Here is a 27,679-nt window from a genome sequence, read left to right as displayed (position 1 = left end):
CAGGCCAAGACTGAATTGTGTTACGGGGTGTGTGTGGGAGCCAGGCAGAAGGTTCTAGGCAAGGAAAAAGACTTGAAGGCAGGACCCCGGGCTGCAAACCTACAGAGCTATGAACTAACATCCTTGCCCACCTGTGTACAGTGCCAACTGTATACAATTATTCCAGCGTTGCTGAGTGGGAAAAGACTCCCAGACACCCAGAGGCTGAAAGCGAGAGAGAGCTTGTGTAAGGAATCATAAGCCAGGGGCCCTTCAGGAAGAGTAGAGCCCTCCCCAAATCTGACATTCAGTCCAGAGTTTTCTACAAGTTCCTTTATTAACAAAGCAAAGTATAAAAGAACAAGCCCCTCCCCCCCAAAACCCAAAAGATTAAAAGTGCAAATTTACTCCAACCTGAAATACAAAACAAATGGCTGGCCTCAACTGTTAGGGCCGTGGAAATTTGGTGTGATCTAAAACTCCTTTTAATCACATAACTGTAGCAGCGGGATCATATTTGATTAACCCTTTGGTCTCTGTTACCGGAACAAACCATATACTATGACTGCATCCTAGTACACGGTGGGGGGTCAGAATACACATTTAAAATAACAATAAAATAAGAGGAATGTTTTAAAGTCAAGTCACTGAATCAAGGCACAATTTCTTTTTAAAGCAAAAGGTGCTAAAAGTCTTCCTGAATATCTGATACTTCGAAAACCAGATAACATATAATTTTTTAGTCTATTCTCTCTGTATAGATGATTGCATATTATCTTCACCCTCCTCCCAACTTATACTTGCTAAATTCCCATCAAATCATGTGCTATGTAAAAGAAAATAAACAGTAGTGTCTAAGTAACAGACGTGTGATTTAAAAAAAAAAAAATTAACAAACACCAAGATGATAACACTGAACATTTTTCCCCTCTCAAGGGTCACTGGAAATGTTAAGGAGGTTCATTTCCCCCACTACTGGGGAAGGAGGTAATAGCCTTCCTCCACGTGGGTAGGGATAAGTCTTCTGCACCGAGGTCAAAGGCCACATTTTACAGAAAGAGTGACTTACTCCACGGGGTTAAAAGAGATGCTTTGGAAGCATGTTAGGTTCACCCCTTCTGAATGCTAGGATGTCCGTTTCGGTGGGAGCCAACAGTGTTCTCGGTGGCAGTGGGAATGGTAAGGAGCCTATGACTCTTGGCCTGAAGACCCAGCATTGGTTTTCTGGGGTCCAAGGCCACCCACCATCACTGCTAAGCCACAGTCTGGGATACTACTAAAAGAAAAAAAAAAAAAAGATTAAATTTAAAATAAGAACAAAATACAAATAAAAAAGAAACAAGTTATTCTGCAATCCTTCCTGATTACTCATCTGTGAACTCCGAGACAGAGCCGAGGAGGTTAGCCCCAACTCACCAGGAAGGAAACGCCAAGAACTGGCCCCAGTGGTTTGCTGGGAGGATGTGTAGCTGGACAAGAACAGCCCGAGGATCGAGGGTCCTTCTGGGAATTGAGTTAAGTGTTATCTGTGGCCCTGTTAATTTTTTTTTTTTTTGTTTCTACAATAAAGCTTAGCTCTGAGAGATAAGGACTTGAAATATCACACCCCCAACTATGTATAACGACAACATCTCTAGAACAATAAATATAACCTTATACACACTTGGAGGGTTAACCGTGTGTCTGGCAGGAGTCGCAAACTCGTGGCCCCAGGCTCAAGCAAATGTTCTGTTTGCCCCACATGGTGTTTGGGCCAATTTAAAACCATTTTGTTTAAAACTGAGAAAGTTTCACTTTAAAAAAAAAACAAACCAAATCCTGATTTCCGGCCCCTCCCTACCTTTTTCCCAGCACACAGCTGACCAACGGCTGCCCTGCGTAAGAGGGGCACAGTCCCCACCACCCACCCACCCCTTCCCTACTGCTCTCCCTGCCCAGCTTCTGCAGGCTGCTGAGTTTGCGACCCCTGGCTTGAAATAGCACATACCTAAAAATGGGTTTCCTACCCAAACCTCTTGCACCCTCCTGTGATTTCCCCCCTGGGGTTCCCCTTCTCCCCATCTCTTTCTGCACTTCCTTCTTAAGACCTCCCTCCTGAATTCTTCAGATTTCTCTTGGTTCCCTTGCTCCTGGTCTCCCTTCTTACAGCTTCTTTCATTTTCTCTTGCAAAAAAATATCTCCTTTTCTCAGTCCACAACGACGAGCCTTCCAGGATGGCTCCCAATACTGGGCAGTGGGAGTTACTGAAGGGTGTCTTCAGGCAAAATGGCTAAGTCGTCCTCCCCAAAACTTTTCTTCTGGCACTGGCTGGACAGTTAATTTTTTTTTTTTTTTTTTTTTTACCATGAGCAATTTTGAGGCTTCTTGTATAAGAATCTTCGCATACATGAATCTCTAGTACCAAGTATACACCAAAAATGTGTACATTTCAGATCAAGGAGATGATAGAACCCTGATAAAAGACAGAACTGAGCTTAATTTAAGTGCCTCCGGCAACCGTCACACCTGGCTAATATGCCATATTATTTCATTTGTACACAGTACATGTTTGGAATCACTAAACATTGATCAAAATTGATCGAAATCTCTAGGTTTTGGTTGCCATGTACAGAGAACGATCGCTCAGCACGGCACTTAAATAAAACAATATTTTAATAATTCACAAACATAATGTCCCATTAATTAAAAAATAATAATACAATTTAAAAATCTTGAGGATGGATGAGGCTTTGGGTAATTAACCTGAAAAAAAAAAAAACTACAAGAACAAAATGTTACCAGATTTAAACTTCAAAAGACTAGTAAGATTTAAAAAAAAAAAAAAAAAAGGAACCTATCAACTCAACTAGAGACATTTGGAAAGTTCAGCTTTTAAAGCTTTATAATCCCTCCAACAGCCTTGCTGTTCCCCACTTCAGTAAACTTAATGACTACAGGGGGAATTGGGGCTGATATGGAAACATTATAAATATATATATATATTTATATATATATATAAAGATCTACTTACTCTTTGCATCTGTTTTAAAAAGTAATTTTAAGAAACACTATGCAGTTTATATCTTTGCAGGAAGCTGGTAGACTGATCCCTTTGCTAAACTCAGTACCTTATGACCTAACACTGACCTTAAAAGCTGAGAATGACCTTTGTGATATCAAGAGGAACTGTTCCCAGAACAACCTCAAAGAGAAGGCATGACATTTGCAACTGTTTCTCTTACAGTCCAAGGTTGCAAAGAATCTAAGACGTCTCTGCAGCTCCCATCATTTATTCTCAATGATTTCCTACAGTGGCCAAGTAGGTCCCCTAAAGAAAGTTTAAAGAATTCCCTCAAAATAACGCAGAAGCTAAACAATGGCCCTATCCAGGTGGCTATTTCTGTCTTCCAAGTTTTACCTTTAAGAGTCTAAGCAAATACATGTCTGTCAAAAAAATGAAAAAGTCCCAAAGTCTAACACTGGGTGGGACTGGCTGCATTTTCTATTAGGCAAGCAGATGAGGGACTATTCTGAACCTAAACCTAGAGTGAGTTGGGGATATTTAGGTCCAAAGAGAAAAAACAGCAGACTGCAGGCAAGAGCTGTTGCCCACTCCCCTCCCCCTCACTCGCTCTCCTCTGATGGGTGGTCAGAGAGCACAGAGCCCAAGATACCAAATTCTACGGGCAATGCTTTACAAGACTAGAGCCCAATCAACCGTTCCTCCAAGTTGGCCTTGAGACCACTTAAAGGCTGCCAGGGGGATGGGAGGGAAAGGTGGTGACCACTAGCCATCACTGAGCACTGACTGAGAGCTAACTACCTGCTAGGCACTGAGGCAGGCATTTGCTCATTATCTCATGAAACTCAGAAAGAAATTTCCACACAGAGGAGTTTGTTCAAAAGGCTTCAAACAACAACAACAACAACAACAACAACAACAACAGTTTCTGTCTCCAGCCAGCAGCAAGCTCTGGTGAGTCACCTAGAGAGGCAAAGACTGAAAATGTATCTTTCTCAAAACCCAACGTGTTTTCCCTGCTCACCAGTCCTAGACATGTGTTCTTTCCTACTTTGCTCCCCTGGCTCCCGGCGGGCTCTGAACGGGTGTTGACTGGTACATAATCCCGTGCGTGCCTGCAGGGATGTTAAGCAAGTCTGCTTTTTAAGACTGCACATTTCTTAATAATAAATGTAATTGGTCTCCTTTTCGGATGCAACACTTGGCAGTGGCAATTACCACAAAATGAAAGGACTGATCAAAATAAAGTGCTGTATGCTCTGGAAGTTTCTCTAACCCACTCTTGACTGCCTCTCAACACATATGACTTAATTCTTTGCAATCCTGTCAAACACCCATGATTGTCAAACTTAAAAAACACATTAATATTAATTTGAATAGTGGAAACTGTGTTCCTCAGAACATTAGCCCCTAGAATAGAACTTCAATTCCAGTTGCAGATAAAGACTGAGATTTTTCTTTAAAGACAATCAGGAACCCAGGACGGAGCAAGTAGTTACAGCAAAAAAACAAAAACAAAAATAAAAAACACATTAGCTTCTTTAAATTTGGGGGCCAGAGATCTGTGTCTCAAAAACTGACAGAGGGGGCTTTCCCTGCAGCTAGTTCTTGCTTCCTTCATTGGGCTTCCCTAAAAGCTGGATCCTTCCACAGAATCATTCCACACAAACCAACATTTGAACCAACTCTTAGAGGCTGGTCTTGGGGTCTTTCTGTAGGTTGCTCAGGATACGCTGGTGGGTATGAAGAAGATGCCATAACTATACTGGATTGTGGAGCCAGGGGGTACATAAAAGCCACCAAATGTCACCCTCCGAATTTTCCCACACCTTTGGCACCTCATTATTTCCTTGCATTAAACTGGCTTCATTACCATCCCCACGCCCTACGGTGGGAGAGGCTTTAGGAGCATTAGGCCAGGTAGGGGCACTGTCAAGGTTTATGGTTGATCTTCAGGGAACCCCTGTGTGCGCTGACTCCGGGGTGGGGGGCACCTGGCAAGGTAGCGAGGACCCCCATAGACCCGGAGAAGTTGGGGCAGCCTTCGCCAGGTGGACAGCAACCGCGCCGCCGCAAGTTCCCGGGCTTGCTTGTCGAACGCAGCCAGGAGGTCAACTGGGGCAGCTTCACGCAGTACCTTGGGCAGTGGGCCCACCTCGGCAGCTGCCCCACCAGGGCCCAGGACACAGTGGAAGAGTGTATGGCGTCGCAGCAGGCAGTCCCTAAGGAACTGCACTAATTCTTCCAACCGCTCGCACAGGTGCGCCTCGTCCCAGCCTTGAGCAGTAGGCCCCTCACGCAACAGCACCGCCAGCAGCACTGTCTTGAGCATGTATGAGGACAGGATGCGTCCCCACTGGGTGGCGGCCGTCGGGTCCAGCCCGCGGGCGCCCAGGTCTCGCAGAGCTTTAAGCAACTGCAGGCACTTGAGGTAGCAGGTGCCTGGAGGGGCCCGTTCCTGCAGCCAGCTCAGCAGCTTCTGCTCCTGCCGAGCTGTGTTCACACCCCACAGCGCATCCGTACGCAGGCCTCCGGGGAGCTCAGACAGAGGCCCAACGGGCGAGGGTGACGGTGGTGGTGCCACGAGGAAAACGCCATCGCCCAAATGCACAGCGGGGATGAGACGCACTGCCATGGAAAGGCGGCAGCAGCCATAGTCGGTGCGGCAGGGCAGAATGTGCAGGGTGGGCGGCTGCTCCAGGCCGCCCGGGGTCAGGCTGACCCGACAACGCCCCTCCAGACTGTAGCGAACGGTGGCCAAGGAGCGCTGCAGGTGCGCCTGGAACCAGCGCAGCACCAGCGTGGCAGAGAGGTGACGCCGCCCGAGCACGTCCACGCAGAAGCAGTCGGCGAAGGGTTTGCAGTCCCGGAGCCAGTGGCTCCCGGAGGCCCCCGGCGGCGCCTTGAGGGCGCACACGAAGCAGCCGTGGAAGGCTGGGGCCAGCGCGGGCTGGGCGCCCAGGCTCCGCGGCTCCAGCGCCACCAGCGGCGGAAGACGCAGCGGCACCAGCACGTCGAAGCCGTCGGGCCGCCGGATTTTATGCTGCTCGTAGGCGCTGCCCACCTGTATGAAGTCTCCCCGGAAGGCCAACGCCAGCGCCCCGCCGGGGATGGGGCCGGGGGACCCCCGGGCCCGGCCAGCCCGCACCAGCTCGCCCACGATTCGGCTCACGTGCGCCTTGCTGTGGCCCAGCACGTGCGGGGATAGGCGCACCTCGTGCTCATAGTAACTCTCCAGCAAGATGCCAAGACTCGGCTCTCGGAAGTGTCTAGGAGAGAAGGTGGAGTGGCTCCCCAGGCGAGGAGACCCTGGCAGGAAGCGCTGCCGAACAGCGTGGCGACAGCGCAGAAGGATGTAGCCAAGGAGGAGCAGGACGGCCACCTTGAGCAGCGGGAAGCCGCCATCCGCACCGTCGGGGGGCTCGGCCCGGGAGCCCCCGCTTCCGCGGAGGACATGGTAGAGGCACACAAGGGCAGTACAGAGGCCGGTCACCAAGGGCCAGAAGACACGCAGATTGAGGGTGTAGTGCACCGACATACCGGGCGCCCGGGGCAGCGGCGGCCTTGCAGCCCAGGGCGCGAGCCCCGGCGGCGCCCCCGGCCCAGCATGCGGGCAGCGCCCGGGCAGCCCCGCGGTCCTGGTCTCCTTCGCCTCCGCGGCGGCTCCCCCCTCGCAGGGCCGGGGGAAGGCGCCCTCCAGCTCGGCCTCCTCTCCCAGCTCAAGTTTTCCTTCCAGCTGCGGCCCGCCCTGCACTCCCGGGCCCCGGGCCGCGCCCAGCGCCGGCTGCACGCTCCGTCCCGCCCGGCGGCCCTCCCCGCCCGGTGCCCCGGCGCGCTGCCCGCGGCCAGCTTCCGATCCGGCCCGGCTCGCCTCCTACCCTGCGCGGCACTCCTGCGCTCCCCCTCGGCGCTCGTTCCCGCTCTCCTCCGCGCTTGTGCCCGTTACTCGGCCCCAGGAGTTTCCTTTAACGAGGGGAGAGGAGTCCGCGCCAGCTAGCCGGGAGGAAATGCCGAAGTCTGGAGCCGTGCGCGGAGCCGGCGGGTAGCGTGGCCCCCTCCCCGGCCTCCGCCTTAAAGCGACGCGGGGCGGCGGGAGGGACTTCAGGACGCGCTGGGAACTGACTTCTCGCGGGCCGCCCCCCTCCCCCCTCCCCGAAGGCAGAACCGGGAAGGCCGTGATTCCGGGGCGGTGGCCTCGTCCTGGGAGCCTCTGGAGTGGTGCTCACATAAAGTTACACGGGGAAGTTGAAAAGGAGGAGAAAAGGGCTCACACCCAGGGTGTCCCTCCCCGCCCCCAGCCAAGCAAGTCGTGGCGTTGGTGGCGTGGCAGGCTCTGGTACGGAAGTGGCCGCTGCCACTGTGCTGCCGTCCCCTTATTCAAACCAGTATTTACTGAGCACCTACTACGTGCCAGGCAGTAGGCTAGGAGCTGGGGAAACAGCAGTGGACAAGATTAGCCAAGGTTTCTGCCCTTCCTAAAGCTTACAACTTTCTAAAAAAGGAAACCAAAAGAGAAAGTCTCCCGTAGCAGAAAATGCTCTCAAAGAAACAAAACAGCCTGAGGGAGTGAGAAGGTGGGGGGCTGCCCCATGGAAGCTGAAGCCTCACTTTGGTCTGAGATCTGAACGAGGAGGATCCAGCCTTGGGGGTAACAATTTCGGCTTTTACAGAGGACTTACTGTGTGCCCCTATTGTGCTAATCACCTTACACATACTCCTCATGTTAATCCTGTGAAATGTACACTATTATTTTCCCCATTTTTCAGACCGGGAAACTGGGGCATAGTCAGGTTCCTGGACTTGCCCAGGGTCCCACAGCTTCAGCAGGGCTGTGCCTTGAATACAAGCATCTAGCTCCAGAGAATCCAGGAGGCAAGGACTCAGGGAGGGGGACCAGGGAGTCCCCTCCTCAACTGCTGGGAATTCGTCTGTGTCCTTTGTCAGGAACTGCATTGGGACCTCGGGAAGCTTTGTTTTGTTTCATAGCAGGGAGCATTCCCTGAAGTAATCTGGATTTGTTTAATTAAACTGGATTTATTGAAATAATTATCTTTATTTACTTATGCTCATTGCACCTTCCCCACTCCCAACACCACTGAAGGAGACCAAAGGTGAACGCATTAAAACTGTCAGAACTCAGCTCCCCTCTGCGACTCAGGACGCAGAGGGTGTGGCTGAGGTAAGCATGGGATCACTCCCAGGAAATCCTGGGTTGAGCCTCTTAGAGCTGAGACCTGCTTTCAGATCCCATCCCTACTACTCTTAGCTATTAGCTATGGGCTCATGGTCTACTAGTCCAGGGTCTTTGGGTTGCAAGTGATAGGAACACAGCTAAAAAAATCACTTACTGTGTCATGTTACGTGAGATGCCTAGGAAATCCGGCTTTGGTAGAGTTGGAGCCAGGTACTCCCCATCCCCTTCTTAACTCTGCTTTCTTCTAAACTGGGGGCACTCTCTGCCAGGCCCTCTCCATATGCCCCCGGCTGGTCCGGCCTCATACCCTCACATTAACCGCGGTGCAGAGGAAAAGAGAGCTGTGCTTGCCTGAAAATTGTAGCAAATGCCATGCCTAGAGACAGTCTTGAGAAATATGCAAAAAGTGACAAGTGGGGGTACCTGGCTGACTCGGTTGGTAGAGCACGCGACTCGATCTCGGAATTCGGGAGTTCAAGCCCCATGTTGGGGATAGAATTTACTTAAAAAAAAATTTTTTTAAGGAAATAAATGAAAGTGGCCAAGTTCGAGAATGCACTGATGAAGCTGGCCTGGGCTGGTGCTATGAACTGAGTTGTGTCCCCTCAAAACTCATATATTGAAACCCCAACCCCTAATGTGACTGTACTTAGAAATAGCTTTTCATTGGTTATTAAGGATAAATTAAGTTATAAGGATGGGCCCTAATGCAGCAGGACTGGTGTCATTATAAGAAGAAGAAGGGTCACCTGGGTGGCTCAGTCGATCGAGCCTGGGCTCTTGGTTTCGGCTGAGGTCATGATCTCACAGGTCCTGGGACTGCACCCCAAGTGGGGCTCCTTGCTTAGCGGGGAGGCTGCTTGGAGATGCTCTCCCTCTGCCCCTCCCCCCACACGCTCACTCACTGTCTCTCTCTAAAATAAATAAATCTTAAAAAAAAAAAAAAAGAACAGGAAAAGACAGAGAGGTCTCTCTCCATACATACACACACACCAAGGAAAGACCTTGTGAGGACACAACAGGAAGGTGAACACCTGTGGGCCAGAGGGAGAGCTTACACCAGAAACCAGACCCTCTGCACCTTGACCTTGGGCTCTCCAGCCGCCACAACTGTGGGAAAAGAAATTTCTGTTGGTTAAGCAATCCAGTCTATAGTATATAGAGCCCCAGCTGACTAACACAGTTGGAGGTGGGGTGAGCCCTGCCCAAACCACAGGGACTGGGGGAGGGGTATCTCTCATGGAAAGTCACAGCGCTACCCTGGAAGAAGGGGGATGTTTGGCATGCAAAAACAACAGGTTGCCACCATTTTTTGATAAACCTCTTAATCTCACTTTGCTTCAATCTCCCCTATAACCTATGAAATGGGATTTTAACAGAGTAACATGTTCTCCCTAGTGGGAATGGTGGCGTGCTGTCTTCAGCCATACAAAGAAGGGCAACTCTCGATCACAGGTCAGCAAACACTTTTTGTAAAAGGCCAGAGAATAAATATTTTAGGCCCTACAATCTCTGCTTTGACTACTTGGGTCAGCTGTTATAGACCCAAAGCAACTGTATTCATTTCCTGGGGCCACTGTAACAAAGAACCACAAACTGGGGGGCTTAAAACAACAGAAATGTATTTTCTCACAGTTCTCGAAGGCAACGGGGCTGTGCCCCATCAGAAGGCTTTAGGGGAGTATCCTTCCTTGCCTTGTCCACCTTTCTTGGCTTATGGCCACATCACTCTGCTCTAATCTCTTCTTCTCTCTTCCTATAGGCTTCTCCTCTGTGTCTGTATCTTTTCTTTTTCTGTCTCTTGTAAGGACAGGTGTCACTGGATGGAATCCTAGTGATCTCATTTGGAGAGCCTTAACTTAATTACATCTGCAAAGATTCTCTTCCCAAATAAGGTCACATTCACAGGTTTCAAGGGTTAGGACAGGGATATATCTTTTTTTGGGGCAGGGAGTGTATCGGAAGAGCCTGTTTTCCTTCATATGTGTCTCCTTTACTACTCACACTGCATATCCCACAAAAAGCAATTCTCTGCCACAGCAGCTGGGTGTCCTACAATTTAACTCAATTCTGACACTATCTCCCTGGAGATGGTATGAGATCCCACAAGTTAAGAGCTCAGTCCCATAAGACTGGCCTTCCACACTTCAGACGCCAATCACAAGTAGTAGGTCTCCTCAGGTGACCCACTGTTCTGTCCAACTTGGCTACACATTGGAGGTTCCTATAACCCCCTCCTTGGGTTTGATCAATTTGCAAAAACAGCTCACAGAACTCAGGGGAGCATGTTTACCAGTTTATTAAAGGACATGCTAAAGATATTTCTGTCCCTGTGGAGTTGGGGTGTTCCTCTTTTAACAAGGTGTCATGTCATCCTCCCAGTACACGGATGTGTTCATCAACTTAGAAGCTCCCCAAACCCTGTACCATTGCGATTTTCTGGAGGCTTTCTCACATACACGTGATCAATTATTAACTCAATTTTAGGCCGTTTCCCCTTTCTGGAGAAGTGGGGGAGGGGGCTGCTGAAAATACCAAGCTTCTAATCATGGCTTGGTCTTCCTAGTGGCCAGAACCCATCCTGGAGCCATCCAGGAGCCCACCCAGAGTCACCTCATTAGAACAAAATATGCTCCTAGTGCTGTTATCACCTAGAAAATCACAAGGGTTTTAGGAGCTCTGTGCCAGGAATATATTTTCTATTATCTCACAGTGGGCCATGATTCACCCCACTACACTGAGCAAACGATGTATCGCTCTTACTGTTTTTCCTGCCTACAATTGGTTTCCATAGCTCATTTCCTCCAAAGAGTTCAAGGTACAAGCCTCAGAACTTTGCCCTTGGAAAATCTCCTGTATGTGTCAGAACAAACACAAAATCATTCATTATTAATTTATAACACACCTCTGTGGGTTCTCACCTTGTGCCAGGCAGAGAGGAATGCAAAGGAAGGTATGCTCTCTCCACACAGTGTCAGTGGATTCAGAAAATTGCCACCCTTTCAGTGACTTCTGATAATAATTTCCTTGGAAATTTCCTTTAATGTTCAATATTTGACAAGGACCACTCCTGTGTTTTTTTTTTTTAACAGATCAGCAAATATATACACACAGTCCTTCCAGCATTTCTGATATGCCAGAGGTGTGTCCCATAGAGGAAGAATGACAACACTGATGAGAGGAAAAGAGAAAGCTGAGGTGACTCATTTCTCACGGGAGGCTTGGGGAAGGGTCCCGGGGACAGGGACGAGACATAGGACAGGCTTTGAAGGATGGGAAAGGACACTACGTTTGATAAATATCATGAACCTCCTGGACGCAGCCCTTCCCGAGCAGCATCTCCCCAAATACTCAGAACAAGCCCAGTGAGGCAGGTGCTGTTATTAGTACCCTTTTGCACATGGGAAAAGTGAGGCTAAGAGAGGTTGAGTAACTTATTCCAAGTCACACAGCTGGCAAACCTGACCGCAGAGCTGAGCACATAAACCTGGCACTTCACTCCCTTTCACATTGTCAAGGGTTTTCTGGCACAGAAAGGGGGCATCCTGGGGAGACAGGTTAATTTATGTTTCTATGTCCATAACCAGGTAAAGAGGTTCTTGGAAGCAGGGATTTTTGTCAGATTCAACTTGGTATCCCCAGCACCCAATGCCATGCTTGGCACTTCAGAGATTTGTTGAATGAAGAAATGAAGGAATGAATGAATGAATAAGATTCTAAGCAGCAGAAATGCAGGGAGGCCATTTGGGGTAATGGCAACAGAATGTGCCATGCACGGAGGTCCATGTGACAGTGGTGGGGAGCGGAACGTGAATCCTGTTGTTGCAGGAGTCTGGAGTTGGTGAACAGACACTGTGGCATTCACTGGCCATCCATCCCAGCCTTCTCCAGCAAGCCTTCTTCCGCACCTGGGGCTGGAAAGCTGAACACATTCTTGGATTCTCTGGCACAGGGACAGAAGCCGCCTAAGACGCCCACTTTGCTAGTATGGCTGGTGGCAAAGGTGGGGTGGTTCTGCCACCCACGGCTGGGTCTCAATTCCATAGGCAGCTCTCCAGCGGGGGCAGAGGCAGCAGCTCCCATGATGGCCAAGTTCTGCTGTGTGGCTTAGGAATCTTTTCTGGAAGGTGGGCTCAGAGTCCTTTGCCGCAACTTTCTCAGTGTTCCTCAAACTGTATGTGATAAATGATCTATTGCTGTTTCTTTAAAAGTTTCCCGTTGGTTCTCCAATGCATGACTATCACACAGCTCATCTCACATGCAACTCGGAACACCCACGCTGCTCTATCCTCTCTTCAGAGAGACAAGCCCATCAGTCACACTTCTATGGATGTCACACCAATGTCAAATTGATGCATATGTTGCTAAATATTTACTCTCAAGTGACTGCACCAGGGCAGCCAGCCACAAAGAAGCCTGCCACACAGCTTTGCCGACAATGCCACCCAATACTAGATGGTGGCCAAATGACTCAAAGCCATCTTTTCCCTTGGGGATTCTGAATGGGACAGAGAAGCCGAGAGGAAGCAGGATTTGGAATTAAGCAGAAGTCACAGAATACACCAAGACCTCGAGGAAATATATACCATGGCAGGTCAGGGGACGATAGGAACGAGCAGCTGATCCAAGAATGGTGAGTGTCCGAGTCGATGTTGGGCCACTAAAGCCACCATGTGCCTGGGTGACGTTCCAGATCTCGTTCCTGTTTGAGTGAGCAGCTGTGGCCTCTTTGCCTTGGAGCCTTATATAATAAGCCCCACTGGGGCCTGAGGTCATGTGAGTGTACCTCTTCCTGGTAACCCTGATGCAGGGTTGGTGGTGGCATGAGGTGGGAAAGCATTTTAGCTCCCTTTCCTAGAAAACAGAACCTAGTATGGCTTGCATATGAAAGTTACTGGGGATGCAAACCCCATGGGAAGAAGTAAAAGGACAAAGGAAGGGCAGGACAGGGAATTGCCAACACTGCATTGGCCATAACTTAGTCACCTGATGGGATGTTGTGATTTAGAATAAGATATACATATATATATATGTATATCTTATATGTATACACACATATATATATATATGGCTGGGGTGCCTGGGTGGCTCAGTCAGTTAAGCCTCTGCCTTTGGCTCAGGTCATGATCCCAGGGTTCTGGGATAGAGTCCCGCATTGGGCTCCCTGCTCAGTGGGGAGTCTGCTTCTCCCTCTCCCTTGCTCTTAAATAAATAAATAAATAAGATCTTTAAAAAAAAGAAAGAAAAGAAATATATATATGGGCTTCATCCCCATTCCTGGCACAGACCAACTAAAATCTTTGGAATTTCCTAAGTGATGAAAGCAATGAGGTGTCTTTTGTTATGTTAACGAATGGCTTTCGAGCACCTAAGGATGGAGAGTGGGTGCCTGGAGAAACAACCAAGTGATTAAGAGGTTGGGAACTTTAGTCCCACCCCCTGACCTCCAGGGATAGGTGTGGGGTGAGGGGTTGAATCAGTCACCAATGGCCAACGAGTTCATCAATCATGCCTATGTCATGAAACCTCCATAAAAATCCATACCTTGGGGGTTGGAGAGCTTCCAGCTCATGAACAGGCGCTGATGGGGGAAGAGCGGTGCCTGGAGAAGACATGGAACACCCCCACCCCAGCTCTTTCCCTATACCTTGCCCCATACCTTCCACCTGGCCGTTCTGAAGTTACATCCTTTTGTAGTAAACCCATCATCTACTAAGCAAAATGTTTCTCTGAGTTCTGTGAGCTACTCTAGCAAATTAATCACACCCAAGGCCAGGTGGGGGTGGGGTGTTGGAACCTATGACCCATAGAACCTCCTGCTAGGTCAGAAGCACAGGTAACAACGTAGCCTTGTGAATGGCACGTGAAGTGAGGTGGTGAGGGGCCGTCTTGTGGGACTCAGCCCTTCCTTAATCTATGGAATCTGACTCTGTCTCCAGATACAGAGTGTCAGAATTGAGTTGTACTGCAGGACACCCCGCTGGTGTGGGAGAACCCCCTTCCACACATTGGAATTGGTCCCAGAATCATACGTGGCCACATCGCACAGCACAGGAGGCTGGGAAATGTAGTCATTATCCTAGATAGCATGTATCCTGCTAAAAATAAGTGTTCTATTACTATGGAAAAGAAAGGAAATAAATATTAGGGGATGATTATCAGCCTTTGCCATAGCAGGCAACCAACAGTATCTGCCCCAAGGACTGCTGTTGGATCAGTTCTGTCCTAATTGTGAATCATTATTTGTGTGATTACTAAATAAATGTTTGTATTTCTAAATATATTGTAAGAGCTCTTGCGAACAGGGACCATAACTGTCCTGCACACGCTCAGTTACTAATTGTTGAATGGCTGCCTGCATGAAAGAACGAATCTTATTTCAGAAGTCCAGCAAAGTATCCCTATATTGATAAAGAGCTTTCCCCTGGAAAATGTCCTTCCCTGATCTCCATTTTCAAAGACACTGTTTATTTAAGAGTCCCGAATAATGAAACCAACATCAGTCAAAGGCAAGCTTTGGTCTGGCAGAGATGAAGGGCCAAGAGAGAGCTAATGAGTCAGTAATGCAATTTGGTGCCAATAAAATGGTGCAATATTAAATTCAAGGCCATGAGATTTACACTAAAACCCAACACAATTAGAGAGTAAGGACCCGATCCCCCACCTACTCCAGTTCTAGTTTGAGTCATTTTATGGACACAGACTTCCCACTGACATTGTCTGGTGATGTCATGGTGAGAATTCTGACAGTCATTAAATTTCTGGCTGGAGGGCCAATGCGGCCAGAGAGACTCAGAACCGAGAGGAACATAAAATCACTGAGTTCAGAAAGCCACTGTCTACAAAGTTAATGAGTCAGATAGGAGACCTCCTCCTCTCTGTCTCCTGCTACCAATTCAGGGATAAGGGTCAGCGTGTCCTGAGTGTTTGCTACTTGGCAGGCAATGTTCTAATCAAGCTCTGTATGTAATTTAACTAATTCAGCCCTCACCACACTAAACAGCCTTATGAAGCAGGTTCAATCTTTATCTTGCAGATGGGGAAACTGAGGCTTACAGGCTGGGTACCTACTTTGCCCTAGTTCATAGAGCCAGAAGGTGGCAGAGCTGGGATTTGAACCCAGGCTTCTTATGCTGATAACTTGAACCACCCCACAAACTGCCTCGAGTCAACTCTTTCCAAACGGGCCTCTGATGATGTTTTCCAGGGTCAGGGGCAGAAGAGCAAAATAAAACATATGAAGAGAATTTTTCATAAAGCTCAATTTACGGTGAAGTCTCTTCTTACAGGGTAGGGACATTTCAAAGTCAGCACATAGCAAAAGAAAATTGTATTTCGTTCAAATTACCCTTGATAGATCAGCGTAGGGATTTGGATTACACATTTGTCAAAACTCATTGAATAGTCCACTTCAGGCTTGTGCTTTCACTGCATCTCAGTTTTACCTCAAAAATCATAAACACAAATTGGATTCTAGTGAGTCATGTGCTTGCTGAAGTATTTTGGGGTGATGTGTCCTGGCCTCAGCTGTTGCCCTTGAAATGTATCAAAAAGTGAGCTGGAGGGGCGCCTGGGTGGCACAGCGGTTAAGCGTCTACCTTCGGCTCAGGGCGTGATCCCGGCGTTATGGGATCGAGCCCCACGTCAGGCTCCTCCGCTAGGAGCCTGCTTCTTCCTCTCCCACTCCCCCTGCTTGTGTTCCCTCTCTCGCTGGCTGTCTCTCTCTCTGTCAAATAAATAAATAACATCTTAAAAAAAAAAAGTGAGCTGGAATGATGGGTGGAGAGAGGGGTGGATGAATGGGCAGACACAAGAAAGCAAGTCAAGTTAAACATTCAGGGTAGAATCTCAATGGTGGGTAAATGGGCGTCCTCTGCACAATTCGTTCAATTTCTCTGTCTGCTTGAATGTTTTTTTTCAAAATGATGTTGAAAGAAAAAAAAATATATATGAAAATCTATTTAGGAAGTTGCTATTTTGGGAACTGATATTCTATCTCTCATTGACCGTAATTACCGTCCGATTTTTCTCCAGCATTGAAACCATCCGTGGAGCACCTGATGAAGGAGCTGGTTTGAGTTATGGGTCACGTTGTATGAGTAATATGTATCGTCAGGCACTCAGCCTGGCGAGGGAGCCGTTGTAAGGCACGGAAATGGGAGACAACAGGAAGCCAGCTCTTTAAGTAAAGGGGGAGCGAAATTGTCTACATTATTAAAGTGTTATTTAAAGTGTTCTCTCCCACACCCAGAGCAGTTTTGTTTATGTAGCTGAATCCCAACAACTTAAATTTGCATATGATTAGGTTCTAATATAATCATTGAGGAAAATCTATCCTTTTAAGAGTATGCCCAGGGCACCTGGCTGGCTCAGTCGGTGAAGCACGCATCTCAGGGGTTGTAAGTTCGAGCCCCATGTTGCGTATAGAGATTACTTAAAAAATAAAAGCCCTAAAAAAAATAATAAGAGGGGCGCCTGGGGGGCTTGGTCAATTGAACGTCCAACTCTTGATTTTGGCTCAGATGATGGTAAGATCGAGCCCCATGTCGGGCTCAGCATGGAGTCCGCTTGTTTCTCTCCCTCCCCCTCTGCTCCTCGCCCCACTTGAAAACATGCAGTCTCTCTGTCAAATAAATTGACAGAGAAAGAGACAGCCAGCGAGAGAGGGAACACAAGCAGGGGGAGTGGGAGAGGAAGAAGCAGGCTCCCAGCCAAGAAGCCTGATGTGGGGCTTGATCCTAGAACGCCAGGATCATGCCCTGAGCCGAAGGCAGACACTTAACGACTGAGCCACCCAGGTGCCCAATAAATAAAATCTTTAAAAAAAAATTATAAAAGTATGCCCTTAAGACTCTTTTGGATGTTAAAATAACCATTGTCTTCTAGGGAGAAACTGATAGCAACAATGATCATGAGAGGTTTGTTTCTATCCTTAAGTCCTAACTTAGCAAAATGACAAGTGGGTGATCCTAGGTCAGAGTTCCAACTCACTTACTTCTTCCACTGGAACATAAGCAGGGTTTTTATCTGCTTTGTGCCCCATTATCTCCCCAGTGCCTGGCATAAGAACCATTCAATAAATAAATATTTGCCGAATTTATTTTACCGGCCCGGGAAAGTTGGGGAGAAGAGAAGCCTGTGCCAAGGTGGGAGAACTTTTCTGAACCCACGAATGCTAGACAGATATGCCTGTGCTATGGCAGAAAGATGAGGGAGCAGGGAATAGGGGGAGAGAGAGAGTTGGCGGGGGGGGGGGGGATATGAGAGTCACAATATAAACATCCATTGCAGGAAAACCACCCATCTACCACTGACTCTATCGAGCACATGGCTTGTGGGTAAGTGTGAAATGGAAGCTTACAATCTCCTCCTCACCTCACTGTATCCAGTTCCCACCTGCTGCGTGCGACTAATATTCGAAGATTGCTATTTGCCTTCAATATGGTCCCAAGAAACAACCGACTGAGCTCAACCAGAGAAATGCAGTGATCCGTTCCAGCCCTGAAAAAAAATAAACCAGATGTATAGGGATGGTACAATGTTGTATATTCTAGGAATTTAAGAAATTGTTTCAAGGGTATCTTTGATAATATGTGCCTTTTCACCATTCCTGCTGACTCTGGAACCTCTCCATCCCATTCCTAGGCTGCAAGGGATGGCGAGAACGAACAGGCCACTCACTTTCTCTGAAACCTTCGGCAACGTCATCCTCCAGGATGTTTTTACTCAATCGAGCTCAGAATCTTCTCACTGGAGGGTATGACACCCTTCATCCTATTGGTTTGAGCCCATCGTAAGTGTAGCTGTGATTGCTAAGGCCTTGAGAGAGATTGCTAAGTCCTCAAACTCCTGGCTCTGGAGCTCTCGAGCAGCTTCCTAAACCGCCCTCAGCCCCAGCCTGCTGGTGCTGGAGAGCTAGCGGGCAAGGAGGCCCCTCTCTGCTGGCAGCCACACCGTCCGGCTCTCACCTGGCCACATCAGGCTGTCCCAGTCTCAGCAGCATCTTGCTTGCCGCTCTGTGCTCTGGCCATCAGCTTGACAAAATGCCAAGTTGCCTTTGTGTACCTTTCCCTTGAACACGGAGATCCTTTGCTTCTCTTCCTTTGTGAAAGGTGCATTGTGGGGAAAGAAGGAGCAGATTTGGCTGTCTTTTTATAGCCCCTCTCCAAAGGTCAGGCTTTCTTCTGCGGCTGGAAGTGGCCCACGACATACTGTGTGAATAAAAGGGATGGATTATCACGGCCTTCATGTCACGGCTATGCTGAGCACATAATCTACGTCCCTTTCTTTGGCAAAGCCACCTGGGGCTCAATGTGTTTAATTTCTAACCCAGCATGAGGGACCCCTTCTCCCGGGGGGGCCCCCATTCTTTAGGCGGCCTTTAACAATACTCACCTCGTTCATCTGGGATGCCCAACCTGGACCATATCTGGTATGAAGTGGGTGTTCAATTTGTATCACTAAAATCCCCCAAACCCAAACGAGGCACAGTTTGCTGTAACCACATAGAGAGACCAAGAGCCAGGTATCCAGGCATGTTTAGAGTTATTGTGACAGAACAGTCCTCTTCCCACCATGTGGCTCTTGTTCACCTGGCAGCTACCTGTGTGGGTTACTGATAATTCGCTCAACATTCCATTGATGCAACACACACTTATTGACCACCTACTATGTGCCATACTCTGTTCTAGGTGCTGAGAACACTCAGTAAACAAAACAAAGATCTCGGCCCTCACTGAGCTGATATTTGAAGTCTCGTACATTACAGTGGGGACCATATTGTCCAAACTCACGCTTGAGAGGACAAATGGCTGCCACGGATAAGCAAGTTGGACAATAGGCATTGAACAGGACTGTCGCAGGCAAACCACAGGTGAGGTGTGCAGTGGTCCAGGATCTTGCCTGGAGGTGGACACAGCTCAATCGTGAGGTGCTTCTCTCATGGAAAGAGCATGTGCTTTGGGGGAAGAAGCAGCATTGGATTTGAGTCCCCAGCTCAGACTCCCAAATGGTGTCATTGACTATGCATCCCTTCTTTCTGAGCTCCAAGCTTCCTTTCCTGGGTAATAAGACTTCAGTGAAGTAACACATGGAAAGCATCTATCCCACACCTGGCGCATAGTAGGGGCTTGACAAATATTGGTTTCCTACCCTCAACTCGGTGCCAACTCCCCCAACACACACACATACACACACACACACACACACACGTTTACTAGATTTGGAAACTATTCTTTAATATCTAAAGCAATTTACTTGGATCTGAAAAAAAATTATATTCATTAAATAGCTACAGGGAAGTTTCTACTGGGAGAGAAGAGAATGAGATCAGTGACAAAGTCATGATGCTTACCTTTGTTTAAACTAAAGGGGTTTAAACCTGGTGGGGTTTAGTATAAATGCTAAGTAGTTTTATGTTCATTGTGTTCCATAATCCTTATAATCTCTGTGAACCAAGGCATGTTTCCGTCAACCTATTTTAGAGATAATGAGAGCAAGGCCTGGATCAGGGGTCACAAATGCTTTCCGTAAAGGGCCAGTAGGTAAATAATTTAGGATTGGTGGGCCATACAGATTCTGTTGTAGATATTAAAGTCTGTCTTTGTAGGGGGAAAGCAGCCATAGACACGTAAATGAAGGACAGGGTCGTGTTTCAATAAAAACTGATTTACAATAATAGCTAGATTTAGCTCCCTGGCCATAGTTCCCTGACCCTGGCCCACCACCTCATCAGGCTAGTGAAGTGGTTTAACTGGGATTTGAGCTGTGCGTAAACGCTCTGTTCTGCACCTTAGTTTACTCCCATTTCAGTAAGTCTTGGAAATTTTTCCGTATTACAACAAATAGAGCCACCTCATTCTCCTTAATGGCTGGAGAGTAATCCCTAGTGTGGCTGAGTCGGAAGCTGTTTGGCTGGTCCCCACCTAGCGCACACTGAGATTGGTTACCATTTTTTGCTATTATGAGTAATTCTGCAGCAAATATTCCTGTGCACATGTCATTTTGCACATGTGGAACTCTGTCTTCAGAAGTGGATACTGGAGTTCCAGCCATCACATCCACATCCCAGGTGGAAGCAAGATATGGGGGAAGGCAAAAAAAGCCGGTTTTAGCTGCCTACCCCATTCCTAAGAAGCTTTCTGAGAAGTGCCACCTAAGAACTTCTGCTTATATTTTACTGGCCTAAGTGTAGTCACAGGGGCACATCCCCTCGCAATGTGGAGGGAGACAATGCTGGCTGCATAGAGCCCAGCTTGGAGACTGTGGCATCAGGTAAGAGATGATGGTGGCCAATACTTGTGAACAGGTGATGGGAATGCAGGGAAAATGGCATGGGCTTGAATTTTTTAAAATCTGATACAACTTCCAAATACTCTCCAGCTTTGCTCAAGGCTGCTTAGAATCAATACCCAAAGCAGTCTCTTGTAAAGTGATTTATTCCTTCCCTCATCTCTGTTCATCTAGAACAAAAAGAAGGAAAGGGGGGAGGGGGAGAAAAGCTTCCTGCTGTTAGATTCACGCCCTGGAGAATGGACAAGCCCCCTCCCCACCTCACCCAAGGTGATTTAACAGTCTGAGTGCCTCCCCTGGCTCCCATGGAAATGGGTAGATAAATACCATGCCCCCCGCAGATCTCCAAGGAGGCAGGGGTGGTCCAAGCTGTCGCTCTTTGCTGTGGTTCTTAAAGCTACCTTCCCTTAGAGGGGGATAAAGTATGGAGTATGAAGGGGCTTCGGAGGCAGGGCTCTCAGGCTCTCAGGCTCAGCTAGATGTCACCCAGGATGGACATCTTTTTCCTCTCTCTCTGGAGATGGCCCCTGCCCCCCACCCCATCGTTCTAATACTCTGGGCCCTGTTTTGACTAATGGCATTTTATAGAATAATTGCAGATAATTTTTCTTCTGACACTATCTCACCCCCCAACAAACACTTAACATTGTTAGCAACACTCTTCCTATCACCTTAAATAATATGGAATTGCAAAATATACTCGATGTCCATGCGCTTTCATCAACCCCAGGGAACTTCTCTTTTCTGATTCCACTCACAAAAGCTCTTCGATGACTTTGCATATGTCCATGGTCCTCCTAACCCTGAGTGAAATCATTACAAAATGTTGTGGATTTAAAAGGATCGGGGGTGGGGGATGGTGATTCCGATGGAAGTCCTGTCCACCTGCCAAAGAAATGGATTTGAAGGCAACTAAGGGAGGTGAAATTACAGATCTTAAGATTAATTCAATGTTGAGAGTGAGGCTGAAGATAGAATCAAGGATGGATTTGGCCTCTAGTCAACTGGCTGGATTTTTTAATCTCCCGTGGCTGGCACTCTATCTGGTACAGGACAGATATGAAATAAGTGTTTGTGAGTGGGAAAAAAAAAATTTCTTCTCCCCAAACCAACTACTTCCCTTGATTTGATTTCCTTATTTCTTTCCTGTATTTTGATAGTTTTCCTAGTCATTCAGCCTGAAACTCACCATTGACTCATCTTTCCTTTGGGTCCTGTATTAGTCAGGGTTCTCCGGAGAAACAGAACCAAGAGGATCTACATTTATAAAAAAAAGAGACTCACATGAGTATGGAGGCTGTTTAGTCCCAAGATCTACAGTCAGCAAGCTGGAGACCCACGAGAGCCAATGGTACAGCTCCAGTCTGCAAAAGACCAAAGAGCCAATGTTTCAGTTCAAGTCCTGAGTCAGGAACAGACCAATGTCCCAGTCCAGCAGTTGGGCAGAAGGAGTCCCCTCCTACTTTTGGGAAAGTCAGACTGTATGTTCTAGCCAGGGCTTCAACTGATTGGATAAGGCCCACCCACATTTAGGAGAGCAAACAGCTCTACTCAGTCTACCAATTCAAATGTGAATCTCAACCAAAAACATCCTCACAGAGACACCCAGAATAATGTTTGGCCAAATGTCTGGGCACTCCGTGGCCCAGTCCACTGAACACATAAAACTGACAAGTCCTTTCTGAGTAGCCCACAGGTCCTGCTCTTCCTCTGGAGAGGTGGTCTTGATGCAGTCAGGGTCCTCATGGGAAAGAGAGGCACACTCAAAAGGGGATAATAAAGGCAAGGTCAGGATGAAGGAAACTTAAACTTGAGGGCCCCCCCAGGGTCTGGGACAGTCGGAAGCCACTGTGACCTCCAGGCCTGATGGGGCAGGCAGAGAGGATGTGCCAGGCATTGTTAAAAGTACTTGACACAGATCACCTCTAAAAAAACCTGCAGTTTTATTGAGATATAATTCACATATCATACAATTCACCAATGAAAGGTGACAATTCAATGGCTTCTAGTCTATTCACACAATCGTGCAACCATCTCACAGTTTTAGAACATTTTCATTATCCCCAAAAGAACCCTGAACCCCTTAGCTATCACCCGCCCCAACACCCCCTTCACCCCAACCCTAGGCAATCACTAATCTACTGTCTGTCTCTATAGATTTGCCTATTCTGGACATCTCATTTAAATGAAATCACAATTTGTGGTCCTTCATGATTGGCTTCTTCCACTTAGCATGTTATTTTCAAGTTCGTCTGTGACAACCCAGGTGCCATCATTTTACAAGTGGGGAAATTAAGGCACAGAGAGGTTAGGTAACACCTGGTAAGTGGCAAAAATTCACACCCAGATGGTATAGACCATCATGCTATACTGCCTGTCACCATAGAGCCCTCACCCAGGTCCTCATCCACCCTCAACAGGCGCACTATAGTAATGTCGCCCCCCCCCCCATGTCAGTCTTCCCTGTCACAGTCCATCCTGAACCCAATGCCCTATTCACAACCACTCAAGTTCTGTCTGCATCATGACATCCAGGCCTCAGGGAACATCAGGCCCTTTTCCCCGCCCAACATCTGTTCTCTCTCCTCCTGGGGACGGAACTCTGGCTTCCTTTGTGGGAACCATCCTCACCCCACTCTTGGCCCAGGTGGCTTGGGTGGAGTTGGGTGGAGTTGTCGCCACTCCCCTCGATTCAGGAGCAACCATGTGACTAAGGTTGGCCAATGAAAGCACCACAATCCCCTGGGCCCACACTGATTGGTTGACAGTGAGAAATGTGACCTGATTGGAGAAAAATGAGTCTAGAGGTGGGGGAGGGGTATGTGCTGTGGATTCTGGGAAATCAAAGTTTTCTCGCTTCTGCAGAAGCTAGAGGAAGAGATCCTCACCTTTCTTGTGGATGGAGGAGTGTTAGGAAGTGATGCATGGAAGTGCTGCCCTAATTCTGCTGCCACACACAAGGAGGGCCACTGCAGGGGTGGGGGGGTGGTCATTGTGAGCCTAATACTGACACTGTGGAAAGCAGAGAGGAGAGAGAGAGAAGCCACGTATTTGGTTTCAGCTCCTGGATCAAGCCATACCTGAAGAAAACCTCTGGGATTTTTCATTTAGCAGAATTAATACTTTCTATTACAGCAAAGGTGAGATGTTTTGTGTCTCTTCTAAATGCTATAAAAAAGGACTGTGAAATTCATGTTCTAAAATTTTTCTATTCCACAGCACTTAGAATAATATGCTCCCTTAAAACCAAAAAAAATGAGATAATTATTCTTTTCACTATGTCATATTTAAATATAAATACATACACAGAGCATCAGCAAGCAAGTGCAACAGGTGGCATCTTAAAGCCAGTTGGAAGCTAAGCATGGAAAATTCTGCACAAAGCCTGCTCCCCCCATCCCCCCAGCAGAACAGTAAGCCTGCTCTTCACCATTGTTTCCAACCCGTGAAGACAATTTGGTCTGGAACATGTTTCCAGCTGTCATGGCACTGAATGGGCTGGAGAAAACTGGAACAAGTCACAATCTTAGCAGAAAATAGTGCAGGAAGAGAGGGGAACAGAATGGAAACGCTGAATCAGCCCAGAAAAATAAAATGTAAAGCAGGGGAAAAGCATCCATTTGGGGGCAGATTTAAAATAAAGCGCTTGAGGAATGGAACCACTGATTCTTAGCCAGGCCTGCACATCAGAGCCCCATGTGAGTTTTTAAAATATATTCATCCCTTAGGCCAGCCACGTAGCTTCTGTTTCAGTAAGACTGAGAGGAGAAGGAGCAACCGCAGATTTTTTTTTTTTTTTTAATCTCAAGAGTTGATTCTGATGAGCATGCCCAGTTAGGTATTCCAGGAATAAGAATTAGAAAATTCTGTATAACCCTAGAAATAGAATTGAGATTTTAAAAAAGGAAGAAAATATCGTGAAGGGAAATTCTCAAAAAACAAAACACAGCAGCAAGAAATAAAAGGCATTTTGAGGAAGAAGAGTGGAGACATGGTCGCAGGTTAAATGTTTGCAGGCTCACGCCGGGTCTGGGATGCAGATGGACAAGAGGACTGAAGGACACTCCAAGGTTGACCCTTCTTCCCAACTTTGTACTTTCATCCAGAAGTTTCTGTAGAGGCTGCTTTAGGGCAACAGCCTTGAGCAATGGAAACCTGTGTAAGGTCAAAGGGCCAACAGTGACCACTGGGCTGAAGGCAAACAGGCTCACTAGGCGACCCACCTCCAAATATCCATAAGCCCTAGCTGACCAATGGGCTCCTTACAACCAGGTACAGGTACCCAAAAAGGAGAACTCCCTACGTCCCCACACCTTCTCACTTCCCCACTTAACTACAGCCCCCACCTCCTCCTTGCAGACAGCCTCTCCTCTGCTGTCCTGGGTCCTGAGGGCTGCTTCCTTGTGGTGTAACCAATAAACTTCTATCTCCTTCGTTCTGCTTCGGGTGAATCCTTTCCCCTCCTGCACTTCTGGCCTCCACCAGATCACGTCCCCCCTACGGTTTCTAGCTACGTTCAGGTGAGATCAGGAGGATTGTCATTACTAGTGATTACTTGTGTCAATTCATTTTGTTTCATTTTATGAGTTCACATGGGCGTTTTTTGTTTTTTTTTTTAGCTAGAATTAGTTTATCAAACATTGGCTGAGGGCCAGTGAGGGGTGGGGACAGCCCCTGCCTTTAACAGCGTCACACTATGTTGAAGAGATGGTAGGAAAGCTCGTAACAACCGGACGGATGATAGAATGTGGTACCAGGGCAAAAAGATGAAGTACGGAGGGATAAGGGAGAGGGTGTGGGATGATGTCAGTTATGAGATAAGTAGGTTAGAAGGGCAAATGGCCTTCCTCAGAAGGTATGTGTGAGCAAGGTGTGTCCAGAGAGCTGTCCGAACTAATGAGTAAATATTCAGTGCAGCCCCTTGGATACTGCCTGATGCTTGAAGCTGGTTCTCCATGTGGTACCCCTGGATAGAGACTACTCTTCCTCCCCTGTGTTTTCCTCTCTCCCTTTCCTAAAAAAGAAAATGCATCCTCCCTGATAAGGATGCTCTCAAGTCAGCGGACCCATGCAGACCTGAACAGCCAGCTAAGCCCTCCGCCTCTTGCACTGTGCAAATGTGACAATCCATTCCCACTCAATAGCGGAGATCAGGAGGTGGGATTATTGGGGACCGATTATCACAACATGCAGCAATGACCTCGCCTTGCTCACCAGGCGATGTCCTTGTGACATTCTGGACTTGACTGGCAGGGCAGGCTGCGGGCCCAGACTCGGAACTCAGTGCGAGGGCGCCCTCTGGTGGCCGCAGGCGGGCACCGTGAAGCCCAGGACCTTCCTTTGCCCTTGGCGCGCCCGGGAGCCCATCTTCCTACACGAACCCGGATCAAAGGACCCGTCGTGTTCTGTCACAGCCCTGCAGGACTGCCATTTCGGGAGGCAGGAGTGGGAGGAAGCACATCCCCGAAGGCAAGAGGAGCCTTTTAAACCTTTGAAAACATATTCAGCAGGAAAGTGCTTTGTGTTCTGGCAGAGCCAGCAAAGAGCAGTTTTGAGCAAAGGTTTCTTTTGTTCCCTCGGTTGGGAAAGGTCACGTTTTCTTCTCCTCAAATCACCAGATCAAGAAGTTTTAAGGAGGGCCTTAAGAAGGCCCTGGGGTGAGGATCCAGACTTTTTATCACATTCTCAGAAGAGTTTACTGAATCTCCAAAAGGGCTAAGAACGCCAAGAGATCTCTCCTCCTGAAATTCCGCAGAGACTGTATTCAAAGGTGGTCCCCTGAAGCAGTAGAGGTCTCCAAATTTTGTGTTATTCATTACCCAAGTGTCTACCGATCAAGGTAGAGGGTAAATTAGAGGCCAAGTGGCCTGGTGGTTAAGTTCAAGGCTCTCCAGTGCCTGCAAACTGTTTCCCTACAGGGGGTGAGGAGAGCACAGCCCCCCCCTCCCCCCCCCAGGGGCAGTGGCAGAACTGGGTTCCTGAAGCAGTCGGAGCAGGATGGGAGTGAGGCGGTGTCTGGGTGGGAGCGGGGACTCAGCAATGAAATTTAAGAGTACTGCAGCCAACCAGAGGAATGTGGTGGGTCTATCCATATTGTCTTGGAAAGATGGGCAATAGAAGTCACCAAAAGAAAAACGCAAATTGCAGATCAAAGATTTTTTTAGAGTCTGGAGAGGTACACGATGAATTATTAATAGAGGTTACTTCTAGGGGTAAGTGTTTCGCGTGTCTGTTTTTTTAACCTATATGTAGTTTAATATTGTTTCATTTTGAGGCAACTATTTCTTTGGGAAGTGAGGGTGGAAAAAGAAAGAAAACAGTGCATGTCTTATGTGACAGATTGCTGACAGCTGATCACAAAGTAAGGTAGGTGGTCACAGTTTGCTGATAAGCAACAGCAGTCTACAGAGAGATTTACTTGTCGCTGTAAATACCCTTTAGCACTGTTGGAATATTTCACCATGAGAATGTGTGCATTATTTCTTACAAAAAAGTTATCATTTCTAAAAAACAAAAACAAAACAAAACAAACAAACAAACAAAAACCAGGGCAATTTAACCTTGTATTTGGTCCAACAAAAATTTACTGAGTGTCAGGCTCTGTGCTAAGCTCCGAAGGTATGGAAATGACTAAGACAGCCTCTGCCCTCCAGGAGTTCGTGGTCTAGTTCAGCTTCTCGCACTAATGTGCTTTCAAATCACCTGGATGTGTTGTGTATTGGTTAATTATTGCTGGAGAGCAAATCACCCCAAAACTCAGCAGCTGAAAACCACAAACATTTACTATCGAAAATAGCTGCTGAGAGTCAGGACCTGAGGAGCGGCTTAGGTGGGTGATTCTGGCTCTGGGACTCTCAGGAGGGTGCAGGCAGGATGTCACCCAGGACTACAACATCTGAAGGCAGGACTGGGGCTGAAGGGTTCACTCCCAAGATGGCGTGCATACATGGCTACTGGCAGGGGGTCTCAGCTCTTGGCCATGTGATCCTCTCCACAGTTTAACTGCTCAAGTGTTCTCACCACATGGCAGCGGGCTTTTCCTAGACTGAGTGATCCCAGAGAGAAAGGTGAAAGCTGCAATGTCTTTTATGACCTGGCAGCCTCGGCAGTCCCACTCCATTGTTTCTACCACTGGTGAGAAACAAGTCACCAAGTACAGCCCGCACTCAAGGCAAGTGGAATTGGGCTCCACTGAGCAGAGGGGTAGCAAGGA

At 47.8% G+C, this 27,679-nt stretch overlaps 1 protein-coding gene across 1 annotated transcript; it reads right to left on the bottom strand.

Moving 5' to 3' along the window:
* Positions 1 to 1,245: 1,245 nt before the first annotated feature.
* On the bottom strand, positions 1,246 to 9,195 carry ITPRIPL2 (ITPRIP like 2). The gene has a single exon (XM_045770913.2). It carries the CDS (start codon positions 6,517 to 6,519, stop codon positions 4,921 to 4,923), a length of 1,599 nt encoding a protein of 532 aa, XP_045626869.1. The 5' UTR covers positions 6,520 to 9,195; the 3' UTR covers positions 1,246 to 4,920.
* Between the last annotated feature and the right edge of the window lie 18,484 nt (positions 9,196 to 27,679).

This window comes from Ursus americanus, chromosome 2 (assembly GCF_024610735.1).
Source record: "Ursus americanus isolate L20-20 chromosome 2, mUrsAme1.1.p, whole genome shotgun sequence".
Taxonomy (NCBI): Eukaryota; Metazoa; Chordata; class Mammalia; order Carnivora; family Ursidae; genus Ursus; species Ursus americanus.
Note: the sequence above shows the minus strand (reverse complement) of the source record. Positions and strands in the feature narration are given on the sequence as shown.